This window comes from Lepus europaeus, chromosome 1, assembly GCF_033115175.1.
Source record: "Lepus europaeus isolate LE1 chromosome 1, mLepTim1.pri, whole genome shotgun sequence".
Taxonomy (NCBI): domain Eukaryota; kingdom Metazoa; phylum Chordata; class Mammalia; order Lagomorpha; family Leporidae; genus Lepus; species Lepus europaeus.
The window spans coordinates 51,555,959-51,573,776 of NC_084827.1; the positions used below are offsets into that span (position 1 = coordinate 51,555,959).

The following is a 17,818-nucleotide window of genomic DNA, read 5'->3' on the forward strand; positions in this document are numbered from 1 at the left end:
CCCTCTCTCTGTAAATCTGCCTCTCAAATAAACAAATAGGATCTACTGAAAAAAAATTCTGACCAACCTTGTATGAAAGTTCCCATTCGTGTTTGTTGTATGATCTACCATGATGCTAATAAATTGTTGTTATCTATGCTCCCAGCATGCATAGGGATTTTGCTTTTGCTCTTTCTGTTCCTACTAACTAAGAGTGAGTTAGCATCCAGGTTTACAAGATGGCTCTTCCTTATTTGGAATATTGTCTGTCAATGAAACAGAAAAGAGACCAGGTGAGTGGAAGGAATACAACCAGAGACTTGTTTCCATTAGCACAAATTTCTAATCCATGGGAAGAAAAAGTAACTACAGACTTGCAGGCGGGCAATTTACCACATCCTCTGTACAAACCACAGGTCTGTTATTCTACTGTAACCCTCTTTGCTGCTTTCAGAATTATAATTATGAATACTAACAAGGCATGAGAAGAAACAAAGATGGTTCATCTGGAATGATTTTTTTTCTATTTCACTCAGAGTCAGTTACCAAACAATGACTGAATGCAGATGAGGGGCTTTGCTCATCATTTTGAACAGGCATGAGATCACTCTGAAGTTATGGATTAAGAAGGACCAGTACGAAAAGTTTGATAGCATGTAAGTATTGGCATTGCATATTCTTTATTCCTTACTTCCAGAAGAGGAGCTGTTCCCCATTAATTTATGTAGAGGTTAAATGATAAACATTCAAAACAGGACCTCAACAAGCCATTGTTTTATTATAATATCACTGTACTCTGCACCTACAGTATTGCATTGTCGCTGCTGTCGATTACATCTTCCATATAATATGCATTTATCTAAGTTGTATTTAACAGTCACAAATTATTTTTATTGAATATGAATTTTCAAATTCTGCCAGCAACAAGCAGCAAAACCCAACAATCAATGGAATATGTATGTATAAGAACTAACTTGTTTATCCCCTGTAAGACATGGGTACAATAGTTCCTGATTCTCAAAGGTCTGAATTTTTTTTTGGCATTAAAGAAGAAAGTATTAAAGTTTAACAGAACACCAGGAACCATTGAATATTTAAAATGATAATAACACAGATCACTGTGATGTGAGACAAATGTTTGCCACACAGCATGCTATCGGTGGAGGCTTTTCCTCTGGAGCTTCCTCTTCTCTATCCACCACCCAACACCAGCTCAAGCAGATCCAGGTGGTGATTCATCCTCTCTCTGAACTGGCAAGCGCTCTGGAGGAAGAACAGATTCCAATTTCTGCCAGCGCTCTGGAGGCCACAGGATATGTGTAGCATGGGCATGAAGAAGTCCCAGGGAAACCTGAAGCCATAAGAAAATATAAAGCGACAAATAAACCATTAGTGTCTTGAAAACAGAATTTGACCTGGGTGTGACGTTGCAGGAAAGGTAGTAATGATTAACAATATAAAACATTTACATAGAATTTTCCTAAGTGGTTTTTACAGATAAGTAAAGTTATATCCAGAGAGGTTAAAGGAATTTGCCAAGAGTTGGGTTCTTAACAGTTGGATTCCAGTATCTGTGTACTTTCCCACTATCCTTTAATCACCTATTAGCATAGAACCAGGTTAATATTCTCAGAATATCCTATAGATCACCTGATAGCCAAGGAACCTGAAAAAAAAAACACATACATTGTGGAAAATATTGTTCCAACTCCTGGATGGGCTGATTTCCCGGAGAGTACCCTGAGAAGCCTGTTACTAGTGCTCATGCAGAGAGTTACAAAACAGGCAAACAAGGTGTGACTTGAAGGAAGATAAGGTGAGATTAAGGCAGGTGAGCAGAGACTGGCCAAGGAGGAAGAGGCCAGGGTGAGGGAATGTGTCCCAGAGGACGTAAGGCCCCATGAGCGCTCAGGTTGGCAACCTCAGTAGAATGGCAGACTGTGACAAACTTGTTTAATGCACCATCAGGTCCCTCCAACTGGTCTGAAGAATGACCTGGAGACCTGCTTCTCTTGTTGGTGTTTTGGTAAGGTCAGGTGTTATTTTCATGGTATTGAGAAGCTCATGCAACAAATTCATGCTTAGCACATATTTTTTGAGTGCTGGCTGTAACCCAGATACTGCATGTCCATTGTATTTCCAAATATTTTCCCTGTACATTAGACCTTCCGAGAGATTGATAAACATTGCTTTCAGTGAAATTCTTCCATCTATAATCACATTGCCCAGAGACTGAAAGCAGTAGCTGGAGGTCAGGAAGAGACTTCTAAAAAGATAATCAGAAAAAAACATTGTTCAAAAAGAAGAAAAGAAGCCATACAACTTGAAAAACAAACAAAATGTGCCCAAAGGGTAGCAAGAATCCTAGGGGTGCAATGAGGATTTTGTTCTTCGGTTTGTTATTTTGCAAATCAAACCAGCAGAAAATTTGGTAGTTTAGCACAAAATCCATTCTACCACAAAAGTCTTCAGTAATTCATATTTTTGTGCTATCACTCCTTTTTCACATGTGTAGAGACACCAATTTTTTCTGAAATGTTTGAAAGCTATTGACATCATGCCCTAAATCCTTCAATATGTGTCTCCTAGGAACTAAGACCTTGTCCTACATGAACACATTACCATTGTTATATATATAAAATATTCACATCGATACTGCATTAATACAGAGTCCATACTCAGCATTTCCCAGTAATGTCTTTCATAGCCATTTTATTTTTTAAAATTCAAGATTTAATCTAGGATCACAAATTGCATTTGATAGTCATTACTTTGCTTCAGTTTATATTTAGTTTATTTTAATCTGGAGTCCAGACCAGTTCCCTTGTAAAATACCCTACATCTGGAACTTTCTGACCATTTCCCTCTGAATAGATTCAAGGTAAACGTTTTTGGCAAGAATGCAATTTTATTCTTTGCACTGTATCACATTAGGAAGCACAAGCAATCAATTTGTCCCATTGTTGTGATGTTGAGTTTGATCACTTTAAACAGTGAGGCCGGAGCTGGCTATTTGGCTTCTGATCCAGTTCCCAGTTCCAGTTCCCTGTTCATGTGACTGTTCCTGTTCCCTGTTCCAGTTCCTTGTTCATCTTCTGCCAACATGGGAGACCTGGATGGAGTTTGTGGCTTCTAGATTCAGTGTGGCCCAGCTACTGCGGCAGAGAACCAGCAGATCTGCCTTTCAGATAAGATATTTTACCATATTTTGCCATCATAAATAAATATTTTTTTCTTTTGTAATTGGTAACTAATCTGTGTGCTATTTTTAAATGACTAAAATATACTATATGCCAACATTTCACGTAATGATAGTGACATCTATAAATGATCTGGCCTGAATCAAGTATTACACTGTTTCTATTTTAATACAAAGAATTTCTTTTCTGGGTCAAAATCTGGGTCAAAATGGATGGGCTAATGTCTGAGGTTTTCCCAGCAAAAAAATCCATGTGTCCTTTGCACATGTTTCCATCAGTCTTTGGCACCATTAGTTGTAGTACCTTATTCCTGTTTCACCTGAAGTTAGACCTTTTTTAAAAAATATTTTTTTCAACTTAATGTTCTACTTACTTTTTGAGATAACTCTTTTAAAAAATTTGATAGATTAGTTTGAAAGGTAGAGTTACACACACACACACACACACAGAGAGAGAGAGAGAGAGAGAGATCTTCCATCCATTGGTTCACTCCCCAAATGGCAGCAATGGCCAGAGTTGGGCCATTCTGAAGCCTGAAGCTAGAAGCCAGGAGTTTCTTCTGAGTCCTCCACATGGGTGCAGGGACCCAAGCACCTGAACCAACTTCCACTGCTTTCCCAGGCCATAAACAGAGATCTGGATCAGAAGAAGATCAGCCAGCACACCAACCAGTGCTCAGATAGGATGCTGGTGCTGCAGGCAGAGGCTTAGACCAACTACTCCACAGCTTTGGCCCCTAGACATTTCCTTAAAAAGCTGTTTTATTTAGCAAGAAATGCTATTCAGAGACTGAGATTTAGTACAAGGTATGCCCAGTGCTCCTGAGTGTCAATATTCTATGCCATTTTAGGGAACAGACATGAAAAAAAAAAAAAATCCAGCATCACAAGGTTCTCTCTTACCATCCCCCATTCATATTCTATCTCTCTTCTTCCATAGAAAGCACCATGGCTCTCCACAATATCAACATATTCAGTCATTTGCACTTTCCCAAAGTACACACCAAAAAGTTTCAAGATGACTATACTGTGGCCACTAGCAGCAACATATTTACTGGGTAAAATATCATTATTTCTTTGTAATTATTTTGGTCTTTATGATAGCTCTTCTAATAAATTGGCAGAGTTCTGTGTTGAAAGTTTATTTGAATCAATACATTTTTCCCTCCTCAGTGTAGTTACATTATTTAACATACAGGCTTGTTTCTATTTATCTTCAGTTTTACAGTTTGATTTCATTATTCCTGATGCAACTTTTTTTAAAATGTCTTCCCCCCCACTGCAAGATGTCCACATCCTAATGCCAAAAGCTGTGACAGTGTTACATTACATGACAAATTGGAATTAAAGATGCTAAGTGGTTGATCCCCCAGACAACTTGAGACCCAAGTATAATGACATAGGTCCTGACATGTGGAAGTAGGAAGCAGAACAGCTAGAATCAGAGAGATTTGAACATGTTACACTGCTGGCTTTGCATATAGAGGAAAGGGTCCATGTCAAGGAAGGCAGGTGGCAAAGGTGAGGAGACAGATTATTCCCCAAAGCATTTAGAAAGAATGAGCCCTCATGACACCTTGGAGCCCAGGGAGACCCATATGGGACTTCTGGCGTGCAGAACTGTAAAATAACAGATTTGTTTTAAGGCACTGAGTTTGTGGTACTCTACCACAGAAGCAACAGGAGACTAACATAAAAAGTATACACAGAAGTTCCATTCCCATCTCCCTCACTACCTCCAACAGGTAACTGACTTCATTAGTTTGATTATTCTTCCCGTGTTTATTTTATGAAGGAAAAAAAAAAAAACACAAACACACATGGAAGAGCACACACACTCCTGTTTCCTACTTTTTTCTTCTACCAAAGGTAGCCTGCTATATGTTTTCTTTTGCACCTTGTTTTTATTCTCACAACAAACCCCAACCATTGTATAGAAATGTTGCCCAAGCGGCTCGTTTGAAGCCCCACTCCCAGTGTGATTCTGCTGACTTAGCCCAGTAGGAGAATGTAGGCCTGTGCTTTCTCTTTAGCTTCATAGCCAGGAAAGGTGAAGCCACAGATTGAAATAACTCCTCGTCTAGAACACATTAAGTAACCACTTCAACCATGTTAACTGCCTGGAAATACTTCTAGAGACTTCCATGACCCGTAGCACAGTAGTTTGTAACTGCTTTTGTTCTTGTCTGGCCTCAACTGAGTTAATGAACAGCCCTTATCCATGCCCTCCGTAAGAACACTTTTTAGCCACTACTGGTTGTTCCTCAAATCTTTATTTGCTTCCCCAAGTGGTTTAAACTTTTCATGAGAGTGACTAGCCAATCTTAACTTGCCTGAACTCTGATAAGCATAGCTGCTTTCTTGTTTAGTTTTAGAACTAGGGTATAGAGAACAGTGACATCAGTTGTGTGTTTTTAATCAACACTCATTTTACCAAAACTAATCTTACCATTCTTCTATTTCAAACACTAATTAAGGATACTACTCTTACTCCATCCCAAAAAATTCATCTTCATAATTATGAATAATTGTGAAAATGTATTCAGTTACATAATATTATTTAAAAAGCATGATATGATAATTCAACAGCTTTTTTATTTGTGTATTAAAATTGACAGAGTATTGATTCACTCAAGGTTGTTTTGCTGTGGATTTTTTTATTAACATATCTACAGGCAAGCAAAGAGCATACTGAATGTAGGACATACAAATCAAAGAATATATGAACTTCTTCAGAATTAAAAGGTATGCTCAAGAGATACCGTTAGCTTTCACACTTGCTATATTATTTGGTTCTCTAGAGAAACGGAACTAACAGGATGTGTACAAATAGACACACCCTCTTTTAAGGAATTAGCAAATGTGGCTGTAAAAATCTTTAAAATCTGGATACTCAGGAAAGAGCTGCAGTTCAAGTCTAAAGGCAGTCTGTTTATGAACCAACAGGAGTTGACGTGGCAGGCTGAAGTCCAGGCTGATCGCTGGCGCACTCCTCCCTGCTTAGGAAAACTCAGCCTACCAGCATATGCAGGTCTTCAGCTGACTGCCCTCTGTGATGTGGTAGGCCTCATCCAATCTGTTTTAACTAAGTTTTCCCAGTCCACCCATTTCAGTGAAAATCTCATCACAGTGACATCCAGAATATGTCTGACCAAATATCTCAGCGCTTTGGTCCAGCCAAATTGACACATTAAATTCGTCAGCACACCTGACAAATAGGAAATCACCTCCTTCCTCAGTAGTCAACTCAGAGCTCGCCACATGCAGGGCGGTGTTCTGAGTGCCTAACACACGCTGAATCATTTAACTCCCACAGCAGCTCATGAAGCATGGACTGCTGCTTTTAACATTTAAAAAATTTATATAAAGGGAACAGATTTCATGTAGCTCATACACAGTTTTAAGACCATAATGTTACTTCCCACCTTCCCTCACTCCCACCTTTCTTATTTTTCTTTTAATTTCAATGATATACTTTCATTTTCTTTATAGTCACAAGCTTGACCTCCACCAAACAAAGAATTCAACAAATACTAAGTAGAAAAACCACTGTCCCTCAAGAGTATAAACTAGGGTTGTCAAAATAACACCTCAAAATGTCAATTTTGTTCATATACTAATGTATATGAACATTGTATTGTATTCTTTTTATTGTCACAGGTCAGGAAAATATGTTTGTCTTTTGGGGACTGGCTTTTGTCACTAAGCATAATGGTCACCAGTTCCATCGATTTTGTTGCAAAAGATAGGATTTTGTTGTTTTATATGCCTGAGTAGTATTTCCTCATGTATATATATCATGGTTTCTTTATCTTTTACTCTTTTTTTAAAAAAAAACTATCTTCCCCTAGCCTATAGCAGTAAGGTCCATCCTTATTCTGACATCCTGAAATCTCCTCTACCATAATTTCTTTATCCAGTCTTCAGTTGATGGACATCTGGGTTGATTCCATATCTTAGCTATTGTGAATAGAGCTGCAATTAAACATGGAGCTCACTCTTTCATATGCTGACTTCTTTTCATTTAGGTAAATTCCCAGGAGTGATATTGCTGGGCCATATGGTAGGTCTATATTCAGATTTCTGTAGAATCTCTATACTATCTTCCACAGCAGCTGTACCACTTTACATTGCCACTAACAGGGAATTAGGGTACATTTTCCCCCACATCTTCACCAACATTTGTGGGTTTTTTTTTTTTTTGGATGATAGCCATTCTAAATCAGTTGAGGTAAAGCCTCATCTTGTTTTTTTTTTTTTTAAGATTTATTTATTTACTTGAAAGTCAGAGTTACATATAGAGAGAAGGAGAGGCAGAGAGAAAGAGAAGTCTTCCATCTGCTGGTTCACTCCCCAATTGGCCACAATGGCTGGAGCTGTGCTGATGCGAAGCCAGGAGCCAGGAGCTTCTTCTGGGTCTCCCATGCAGGTGCAGGGGTCCAAGGACTTGGGCCATCTTCTACTGCTTTCCCAGGCTATAATAGAGAGCTGGATTGGAAGTGGAGCATCCGGGACTTGAACTGGCACCCATATGGGATGCTAGCACTGCAGGCAGTGGCTTTACCCATTATGCCACCATGCTGGCCCCTCTCATCTTGGTTTTTATTTGCATTTAATTGATGGCTAGTGACCCTGAGCATTTTTCCATCTGTCTTTGGCCATTTGTATTTCCTCCTTTGAAAAAATGCAAGTTTATGTCTGTAGAGGATACTGCCTAAATATTCCAAAAGGAGCATACTCCCCTGGAATAGGACATGGCTGCAGTTCTGTCTCTGCCTATGCAGGCTGGGTGAGGGCACACCCTCCCAACAGAATGTGGTGGCAGAAGCAGCAGGGAGGCTAATAGGCTTTAATTGATATCTAGTGTTTTTGGGAATTTGCAACAGCACCTGAATGGAGCTTTCTGTGAAGATACACATCACCATTCTGTTCTCTGGACCACCAACTGGATTCCTTTCCCACCATAAAGTTGATGTACAACTGTGCTTACGTGCTTACTAGCTTATAGAATTGCTTGTATTCTCTAGTAAAAAGTGCTGGCCGAGAGCTATCCAGTGGCTCTTCTGATAGAGTTTCCCATGCCCCATCTTATCATTTTGAAACTCAACATATGTCCTCAGCCTGTTTTTTTAATTGGATTGCTTGTTTTGCTGTTGTTGAGTTTCTTGAGGTCCCTATATATCCTGGATATGAATACTTTATCAGATGTATAATTTGCAAATAGTTTCTCCCGTTTTGTTGGCTGCCTCTTTGTTGAGTGTTTCCTTTGCTGTGGTGAAGTTTCTTAGCTTGATGTAATCCCATTTGTCTATTTTTGCCCTTACTGCCTATGCTTCTGGGGTCTTATCCCAAGAGTCTTTGCCTATGGCAATATCTTGCAGTGCTTCTCCTATGGTTTTCTCCAGTAACTGGATGGTTTTAGATCTTAGGTTTAGATCCCTGATCCATTGTGAGTTGATTTGTGTATAAGGTGTGCAGTAAGGACCTTGCAGAGATTCCATGTGCTCAGCGCCGCTTGTTGAAGAGCCTGTCCCTTCTTCAGGGAGTGAATGATCTTAGCTTGTTTGCCAAAGACTACTTGGTTGTAGCTGTGTGGATTAATTTCTGGGGTTTCTATTCTGTTCCATTGGTCTACATATCTATTTTTGTGCCAGTATCAGGCTGTTTTGATTTTAACTGCTCTTTGGTATGTCTTGAAATCTTGTATTGTGATAACTCTGGCTTTGTTTTTGTTGTCTAACATTGCTTTAGCTATTTGGGGGTCTCCTGTGTTTCCATATGAATTTTAGAATCTTCTTTTAAATACAACTGAGAAAAATATATTTGGTATTTTGACTGGTTTCACATTGATCTGTAAATTGCTTTGGGTAGTATAGACAATTTGATGATACTAGTTTTTCCAATACATGAATATGGAAGGTTTTTCCTTTTTTTGCATGTGTCTTCTATTTCTTTGTGATTTGTAATTTTCATCATAAAGATCTTTCACATTCCTGGTTAAATTTACCCTCAGGTATTTAAATTTTTTGTAGCTATTGTGAATGGGACTGATCTTACAAGTTCTTTCTTGGCTGTGACATTGTCTGAGTATACAAAGGCTATTGATTTTTGAGGCTGGTTTTACATCCAGTAACTTGGCCAAACTCTGAGTTCCAATAATCTCTTAGTGGAGTGTTTTGTTTCCCCTAAACCTAGGTATAGGTGAGACTGTGCTGAGATTCAAATACATGAGCTCTGCTTCTTGAACCTGTACATTCATAATTATCCAAGTGAGATACTTCTAGCAGTAAAGGGGCACAATTTTTGATTAAGTCGGGATTTTAAGATTAAATTAAGACTGTCTTGGACAAGTCAAGAATACCCTAATCACACTGCTTCTCTATTATTCAGGCTTCAAAGCCTTTCCTTAAACAACTATATTCATCAACAGAAGGAAATGCACAGGGTTTCCCTCCAAATTTTTTTGTTGAATACCTAATTTCTAGTATCACATTTGGAGACACAACCTTTAGCAGGTGATTAATTCAAAATGAGGCCAGTAGGATGGTCCCTAATCCGACCTAACTGGTGTGCTTATAAGAAAAAAGGGTTAGGATAGTCAGAGAGATACTGGAGGTGCATGCACACAGAGGACACGTTGTGAGAACACTACATGAAGGTGACCATCTGCAAGCCAACCTAGGAGGACTTAGGAGCCATCTTGGACTTAACACCTCCAAGACTGTGGAAAAACACATTTCTGTCGCTCAAGCCACACAGTCTTGTGTTATTCTGTTATGGCAGCCCTAGAAAATGAATATGTATGTAAGTTAAAAGAACATTGTGCTGGAGGTCAGATCTGTGAGATGTCCGAATACTCAAACTAGAAGAACAGAGGAACATGTTGAAGAAACAAGCTAAATATTTTTGTTGACAGAAAGAGCCCTCGTATATGCTAGCTTGAGTGTTCCCTAAAGGTTCATGTGGAATCGAATCCCCAGGGTGAGGGGGACTTAATATGACAAGGGTGTTTAAAGGAGAGGCCTTTGGGAAGTAATTAGGATTAGATGAAGTCATTAGGGTGGAGCCCCCTTGTATACTTGTGGCTTCAGGGAGAGAGAGAAAAAAACAAAGAACATACATTTTTTTTTTTTTTTGCTATTTGATGCCTGGCACTGCCTCAGGACTCTGCCAGCAAGAAGGACCAAATGCACGCCCTTGAACCCCTAGGCTGAGCTAATTAAACCTCTTTTTTGAAACATAAAGATACCCCACCTCAGGAACCTCATTAATAATGCAAAATGTACTAACGTGGGGCTTGGGAAGGAGCAGGCACATACACTTAATTGTACAAAACTCTTACAACAGGTTAAATCCTTTGACCAACAGAGCCAACATTTTATTGGAATATGAGTCTCCCTACTCATTTTTTCTCATGTACAACAGTCTCCACTGGATTCACGGTGTTTTTTAGTTAGAAGGAGCTATTTTTACAGTTAGTTTTACAACATAATAACAGAAACACATCAAATGAACCATTGCAAATGCTTAGAAGATCATTGTATTTGCAGTATCTGCTGAATAAAAGTCTAGGTTCATCCACATTTATAAATGGAGCTTTTACAATAATTCTGTTGCCCCTAGCAAAATGTATAGGTACACTGAGCTCACAGATTGGGAATTGGTGAACTAGAATAGTGTGCACCAAACAATTTTGATGTGTATCCCATCAGCAAAAAAAAAAAAAAAAAAAAGAAAGAAAGAAAAGAAAAGAAACTTGAGAATTCACACCATTATGTATTTCATGTTAGTATATATCATTAATAATTCTTTGAGGTAAACATTGGTAAAGCTCAAATTCTTATTGTTTAGATACAATTAGAGGTTCTGCTATTCTTGTGTCCAATGGATCGTTGTACACATCACCTATTTCTGTTCTCGATTTTAGAGATCTCCACAAACACCAAAATTACTGACTTCAAAGTGATCAGTGCTATCAGTTTAGCAGTTTGTATTGTCCACACAATGCCAAGGAACCACATGGACTAAATTCACACTGAATTGCTTGACTTTGATTGAATTGGCTCCACTGACAAATTATTTTGGCATCTGGCAGACACAGCCCTCACAGGCCCAGCCTTCCCTTCAGGTGCCAGGGCACAGGTGTGTGCTTCTCTCGTCTTTCCACAGGCCCACAGTCTACAGAACACCCCTCCATTTCTTGGCTTCAGAACAACCTATCTTATGTGAAGGACTTTCAAGGACAAGCAAAAGTACAAAGCATTTTGAGGTGAGACAGAGGCAAAAACACAGGAGAGAAGATGATAAGTACCTTGAGTGGAAGCAAAGTACTTTTAAAATTAATTGAATACATTTTATTTGGAAGACAGAGGGCCGGTTCTGTGGCATAGTAGGCTAAGCCTCCACCTGCGGTGCCAGCATCCTATATGGGAGCCGGTTCATGTCCCAGCTGCTCCACTTCTGATCCAGCTCTCTGCTGATGGCCTGGGAAAGCAGTGGATGATGGTCTAAGTGCTTGGACCCTTGAACACATGTGGAAGATCCAGAGGAAGCTTCTAGTTTCAGATCAGCCCAGCTCTGGCTGTTGTGGCCATTTAGGGAGTGAACCAGTGGATGAAAGACCTCTCCTCTGTCTCTCCCTCTCTCTGTAACTCTGCCTTTAAAATAAATAAGTAAATAATAATAATAATAATAAAGAGACCAATATATTGGTCTTCCATACATTGGTTCACTCCCCAAATGCCAGCAAGAGCTGGGTCTGGGTGCAGCAATGTGGGAAGCTGTGTATTCTGAGTCTCCCATGTGGTTAGCAAGGACTCAATTAATTGAGCCATCACTCACTTCCTCCCCAGGTACACATCAGCAGGAAGCTGGAAGCATGAGAGGAGCTGGGACTCAAACCCAGGCACAATATGGGTTACAGACACACCAAGTGGCATCTTAACTACTACATCAGAATCATTTTCCCAAACAACCTTTTAAAAAAAGATGATCAGAGCTGAGCTAGGGTCAGAAGAGTATCAATATGAGAAGTGACATGAGGCACAAAAAGTATATGTTCATTTATTAAAATGTTTTCTAAAGAGGAAAAACAAATACATTTTATCTGCACTATTAGCAAATAAATCTCTTTGATGAGTTTACTAAGCAACAGAAGAAAAATTTTCATATAAGCAAGGCAGTCATCAGATATTTATCCTACAATATTAAATTACTTAGAATTATGTTTGAAAGTGTACTCAAACTGAATCAACATCCAAACTTTGACGAACATTGTTTTAAATTAAGTCCTGATTCTAAAGGCTTATAGAAATGCTAACTTTTTGACCTGACATCCAAAGTGCCTCACCGCCAGGTCTTTGTCATTTCTCAATACTTTAAGGCATCTCCATAGAATGGCATGGTATTTCCACCTACACTCTACTGATTGCTGCTGTCCTCGAGTTTGTAATGCTGCTCCTCAAACCCCTGGGACTCTCAGGTAAGACCCAACTCAGCTCCAACTCCCATGGAGTCCTTCCTAGACACTCCAGTTCATAACCATTTGTTCCTATCCAAGGAATCAGGCCTGCTATTGATACTCTCCAATATCGGGTGTTAAAAAAGGTTAAGAGTACCAATAATTTTGTGTTAAATATAGAAAATGCAAGTGTAGCATAACCTTTAAACTCCCACCTTTAAGCCTAGGGGATGATACAGATATAATGCAGTGTTTTCTGTTAGAATGTGTGAGGGTAGTGATGATTGCTGGTCAAGGATCTCCTTGAACATGCTCGCCTGTGATCCTTCTAGGTACTCGTGTAACAGGGGCAGAATGGAAACCAATGGTTCAGCCTCAATACCTAACTGAAATGAAGAAAACGAGCACAGTGGTTGTTACATCCTTCACCAGGCTCAGTTCTGAAAGCTTCCCTATCCCTAGGTACATGCCTATTTCATCAAAGGCAGGACATACTGCTCACTGGGCTACCTACTACAAAGCTGTCACATGAAAAAGCCAACTTCCTTCTCACTGGTTTATTTATTTCTCAGAGTCCCTCAGGAGAACTGGGGAACATTATCATTAGATTAATAAACTTATTAATATGGAAGCTTTAATAATAGACAAACTTTAATAATGTGGCAGCATAACATTTGTGAAATTAGGTCAGCAATGACCAGTACAAACTAATTTACCTTCTTATAGTACTTATAGCTTACAGATAACTTATGGTTTTTAAATAGATACCTCATCTTTTATTAATTGTATGTATACATATATATATATATACATATATGTATATAGATATATTTATTTATTTGAGAAGCAGAGACAGACACAGAGAACTTCCAAATGCTAGTTTATTCCTGAAATGTTTGTAATGACGAGGGCAAAACCTGGGTGCTAGAAACTCAATCCAGGTCTTCCATATGAGCAGAAGTACTTGACCCATTGCCTACTGCTTCCCAGGGTCTGCATTATCAGGAAACTCGAACTGTGAGTGGAACTGGGCTTCAAACTCACTCTCTGTGATATGAGTTGCAAGCATCCCAACTTGATGTCTTGTCTTAACTGCTAAGCCATATGCTCACCTCAATACCTCATCTTTTAAAATGATATAACCACCAATGAGGCCTTAAGAAATACCCGTTGCATAGTGCCATTGTGCAATGGATTATCTAAGACATTATTACAGGTGTAATCCAAGGTGGTTCCAGGATGATAGAAGGCCATCCTGCCAATGTGCATCCCCTTTCGACACAGTGAACATTTATTATTATCTTCTGAACACTTTACACTAACATGATCTATCCTGTTCCTTAACTTAAACTGCATCCCAGTTAACAGAAAAGGAAATGAGGCTCAGAAATAGCAACATGCTGAAGGTCAGAAGGCTGGCAGAGGAGGGAAGCAGTACTTAAAACAGGCATGGTTCAAAATCCATGCTGCTTCCCACTAGAATGCATTGCGTCTCTATCATATTATTTATATAATTTATGCTTCCATACTTAGAGCAAGGATCAGGGAACTTCTGTAAAGGACTAGAAAGGAAACAGTTTAGGATTGCAGGCTATACCATCTTTGTCACGATGACTCAGCTCTGTCCTTGCAGCAGTAAACAGCCAAGAAATAAAAGATCTGATCCAATAAAACATTATGTACAGAAACCAACAATGAACCAACTTGTTCTGCAGGCCATTGTCACCAATCTAGGTCTATCCTTTAGACTTTTAACACCTGAGGGCAGGGGCTGGGTCTAACCTTTTCTGTGTTAGAAATCAGCAGTGTTTTAAAGGTTAGGAGCTACTGCCAGCAATCAACACCCTGTACTGAATGGGTGAACTGATTAAGGGGGAAAGCTTAAGTCTGGAAAATGTTGTATTTTATGATCTAGGCATCAAGGGAATTTCAGCATACTTTAAGAGAGACAGTTGTTAATTGTTTAGAAAACAGTATTAAGTGCCATGAGGGCTTCTGTAATCACTGGTGATGTGTCACAGTGATTTGACAGCAAACTACTACGTCTTTAAGAGGTCTTTAAGAGGTGCAGTATGGATTTTACAGCATATGTCATACACAGTTCTGAAATCTTTATAGCTACTGCATTTTCTTAAAAATTCACTTTCATGCTTTACTAAGGCAAAGCAAATGGGTCTGGTTTGCCTCTGGTGATCCTCATTTACCTCCAGGTCAAATGGACTGTAATTGGGAGGACAACAACGTATCACATCGTATGCAGAGTCTACTGGGATGGGTCCCAGGCAGTTATTTGGGCAATTTATCATTGCTCTGTCCTCATCCCACACTAGAATTTTCCAGAATATGTCAACAACATCAATTTGCTCTCAGTGGTAGCCAGAGAACACTTCTGGTGCTGCATTGACATAAGTGCTCTTTCTAGATTGTGGTACTACCATGTGGGATATTGTACTTGTAACCAGGATGTATACCAGGGCTGGGAGTGGTACACAGAGAATGAGGCCATGGAGGAGAACCATTTTGTTACAGCCTCTGCTTTGATGCCATGCATTCAGCATGACACAGAAAGTACAGAGGGCTGTCCTGACACTGCAGAGATACTGCCTGCCTGATCCAACACTCATTTGCTCATTTAACATTGCATGTGACCAGTACTGATGTTAAAGGCACATCTTTACACTCAACTGAAGAGACTAAGAAAGAAGAGCAAAAGAATTCCCGTCATAGATAAAAGTGAGCTTTCTTAGATACTGGCAAAAAGAGTCACATTGTCTAAGTAAATCAAACAGAAAAGTAAAGGTAGATAAAACCAATGTCATATGAAAAAAAAAAAATTGAGCAATAGCACTGTGGAAAAAATTACTGATAGCTTCTGAAAGGAATGCAAGTAGAAATCATACTACCTACTTTATGTTTAGACATGGATTAACATAGTCAGCTTTGAATTTTTCATCAACATCTATTGATACGATAGATAAGGTTCATAAAGAAACTTATTAGCCTATCATCCTTACACGCATTCCCAGGATGCCTCAGATAAAGACACGTCCTGAGGAACAACAACAAAAACAAATGCAGAGAAGCCTGCCTTTCCAAGTGAGCAATGACTGGCATCTCCTCAATGACAGCCTGGGAAGGGCAGCACTTTGATCCTTTGGGTGAATCAGTCAGTTGTGCAGAAGGCCATAAAAGCGAGCATCCAGACTCCTAAGATTCATGCTTTGGAAAGGAAGAACAAATTAGACAGATGCAGATAGATATGAATAGAGGAGTACCTAGGCTTTGGAAAAACAGAGAAATGGGAGAGGATCAAGAAGAAGGAGCACCAGATGAGAGAACTGGCACCAAGGTAGCAATGGCACCAGGAGATCACTCTCTCTGTGGGGATGCAGTGCCTGTGTTGCCCTCCGTGGCTTCACTGTGCCCCTGCAGGACCCTAGCAGCAGTGACGTCTCCATCCATGTGTCACCATGAACTCCTCCTCCATGAACTGACAAGAGTAAGGGGTCCTTGACTTAGGAAGATTTCCCTTTGATGGGAACTCCTTCCTATTTGAAGATATATCAGAGGCCCAGGGCACCTTATCAGGAACTCCAAAATCCAGAGCACTCCCCACAAGCAGTTTTTGTAACCATCGGGTAACATAACCTGGCCTGAGCTGTTGCAAGATTACCATCTTTATTTATCTGAAACAGTGTGCAAAGTCACAGTTTCAGCTGCAGAAATATTAATGTGCTTGGTAACAGGAGTTGCCATAGATCGTGAGGACTATGGTATTACAGTGGAATAGAGAATGTTTGTAGACACTGTTTACAGATCACTGCTATTACCTTTCCCACCGCTGAAAGGTATGAAGTTTGACATGCCACTGCCCTCCACCCCCCAGGTTTTAGATGCAGTCCTAATATCTATAAATGCATAGAAAGGTGAGTGTCTAACAAAGAATAATCAGTTACGGAGTCAGCCCTGGGTGGGGCAGGCACCCACCCCTGCCAGGTGCTGGGAATCTATAGAAGGTGACAGACATGACTCCTGTGCTCTCAGACTACGAGAGCTGATGGGAGAGACAGATGTTTAGACAAAGCATCAACCACACCGGACACGCTGGGCATACCAAGGATCCAAGTGCCCTGGCCAAACACTGGGGAGGCTCCACTGGGCAGATCCTCTCAAAGAGCTCTAAAGCACCTTCCCCAAAGGGCACATCTCTACCCATCACGTCCCCCCCAGATCTGTATCTGGAACTTTCTCTCCATCCTCCACTGAATCTCAAAATTGAGGTAATACATTGGGTTAACACTATTTTGGGATGAGAGGGAAAGCCTTAATGCTGCACAGAAGATTCGAAATGAGGCTCTCCCTTTCAAAGGACCCATTCTAGGACAAGTGTTTTCCTTCATTACTAACAATTTTAACTTTAATCATTTCAAAGTAATTTTCCCGTTCAAGACTTAGCTTTAATCAAAATGCATTTTCAGGTCACTTCATGGCCTCTTCCTGATTCTCTCTGGGTAAGGACAGAATCATGCATAATCATTCTCGCCCCCCTAAGATACCCCTGGTAAGTAGTTAGTTCAACATTTTATGCAAAAAATAGATACAAAACAGGCCTCTAGGGGTATCTTCAGCTAATTTCCATGAATTAATTTCCCAGGATTAATGTTTATGCACTAGTCTCTTTACCACATAATCAAATCACTGGCATTGAAGTGGCCTAACTCCTTATTTTGCAGCTTGATTAAGCAGGTGATGAAACACTTGAATGTAATTTGAATAGTTAGCAACTCACAGTATTCACAAGAATCCATGGTACATGGGTGACATTACAGACTGATGTCTCATTGTTTACTTGTGTTCGCTCTAGTAGCTGATGTCCCACATGCTACATTTATATAGGAGATAAAACACTTCATATAGATACATGAGGATAAAGGTGTGAAAGTCTTTATTGTTGTTGACATTGCTTTAAACTATGTTTAGGCTCACTGGGCAGGTGGCCACAGAGACCCAGTGCCATTGGTAGGAGGGGGTGCCAGATGACAAGGGATCCGACAGTCGCAGCAGGACCTGCTGCTCTTCCCCTCCCTTACATACCTGACTTCAAAACGAAAGTGAAGAGGCTCACAGAGTCAGTTACTGGAAACAAGAGGAGATGAGTAAAAATGATAATGACGAGGCCC

The 17,818-nt window shown here is 39.9% G+C and overlaps 1 protein-coding gene across 1 annotated transcript in view; it reads right to left on the reverse strand.

The window, feature by feature from the left end:
* Positions 1-504: 504 nt before the first annotated feature.
* The window catches only part of IMMP2L (inner mitochondrial membrane peptidase subunit 2), a 1,077,920-nt gene continuing 1,060,606 nt past the window's right edge, over positions 505-17,818 (reverse strand). The window contains exon 7 of the mRNA XM_062198963.1: positions 505-1,330. Coding sequence (XP_062054947.1) covers positions 1,193-1,330 — 138 coding nt within the window. The 3' untranslated portion in view covers positions 505-1,192. The remainder of the gene's footprint in view (positions 1,331-17,818) is intronic.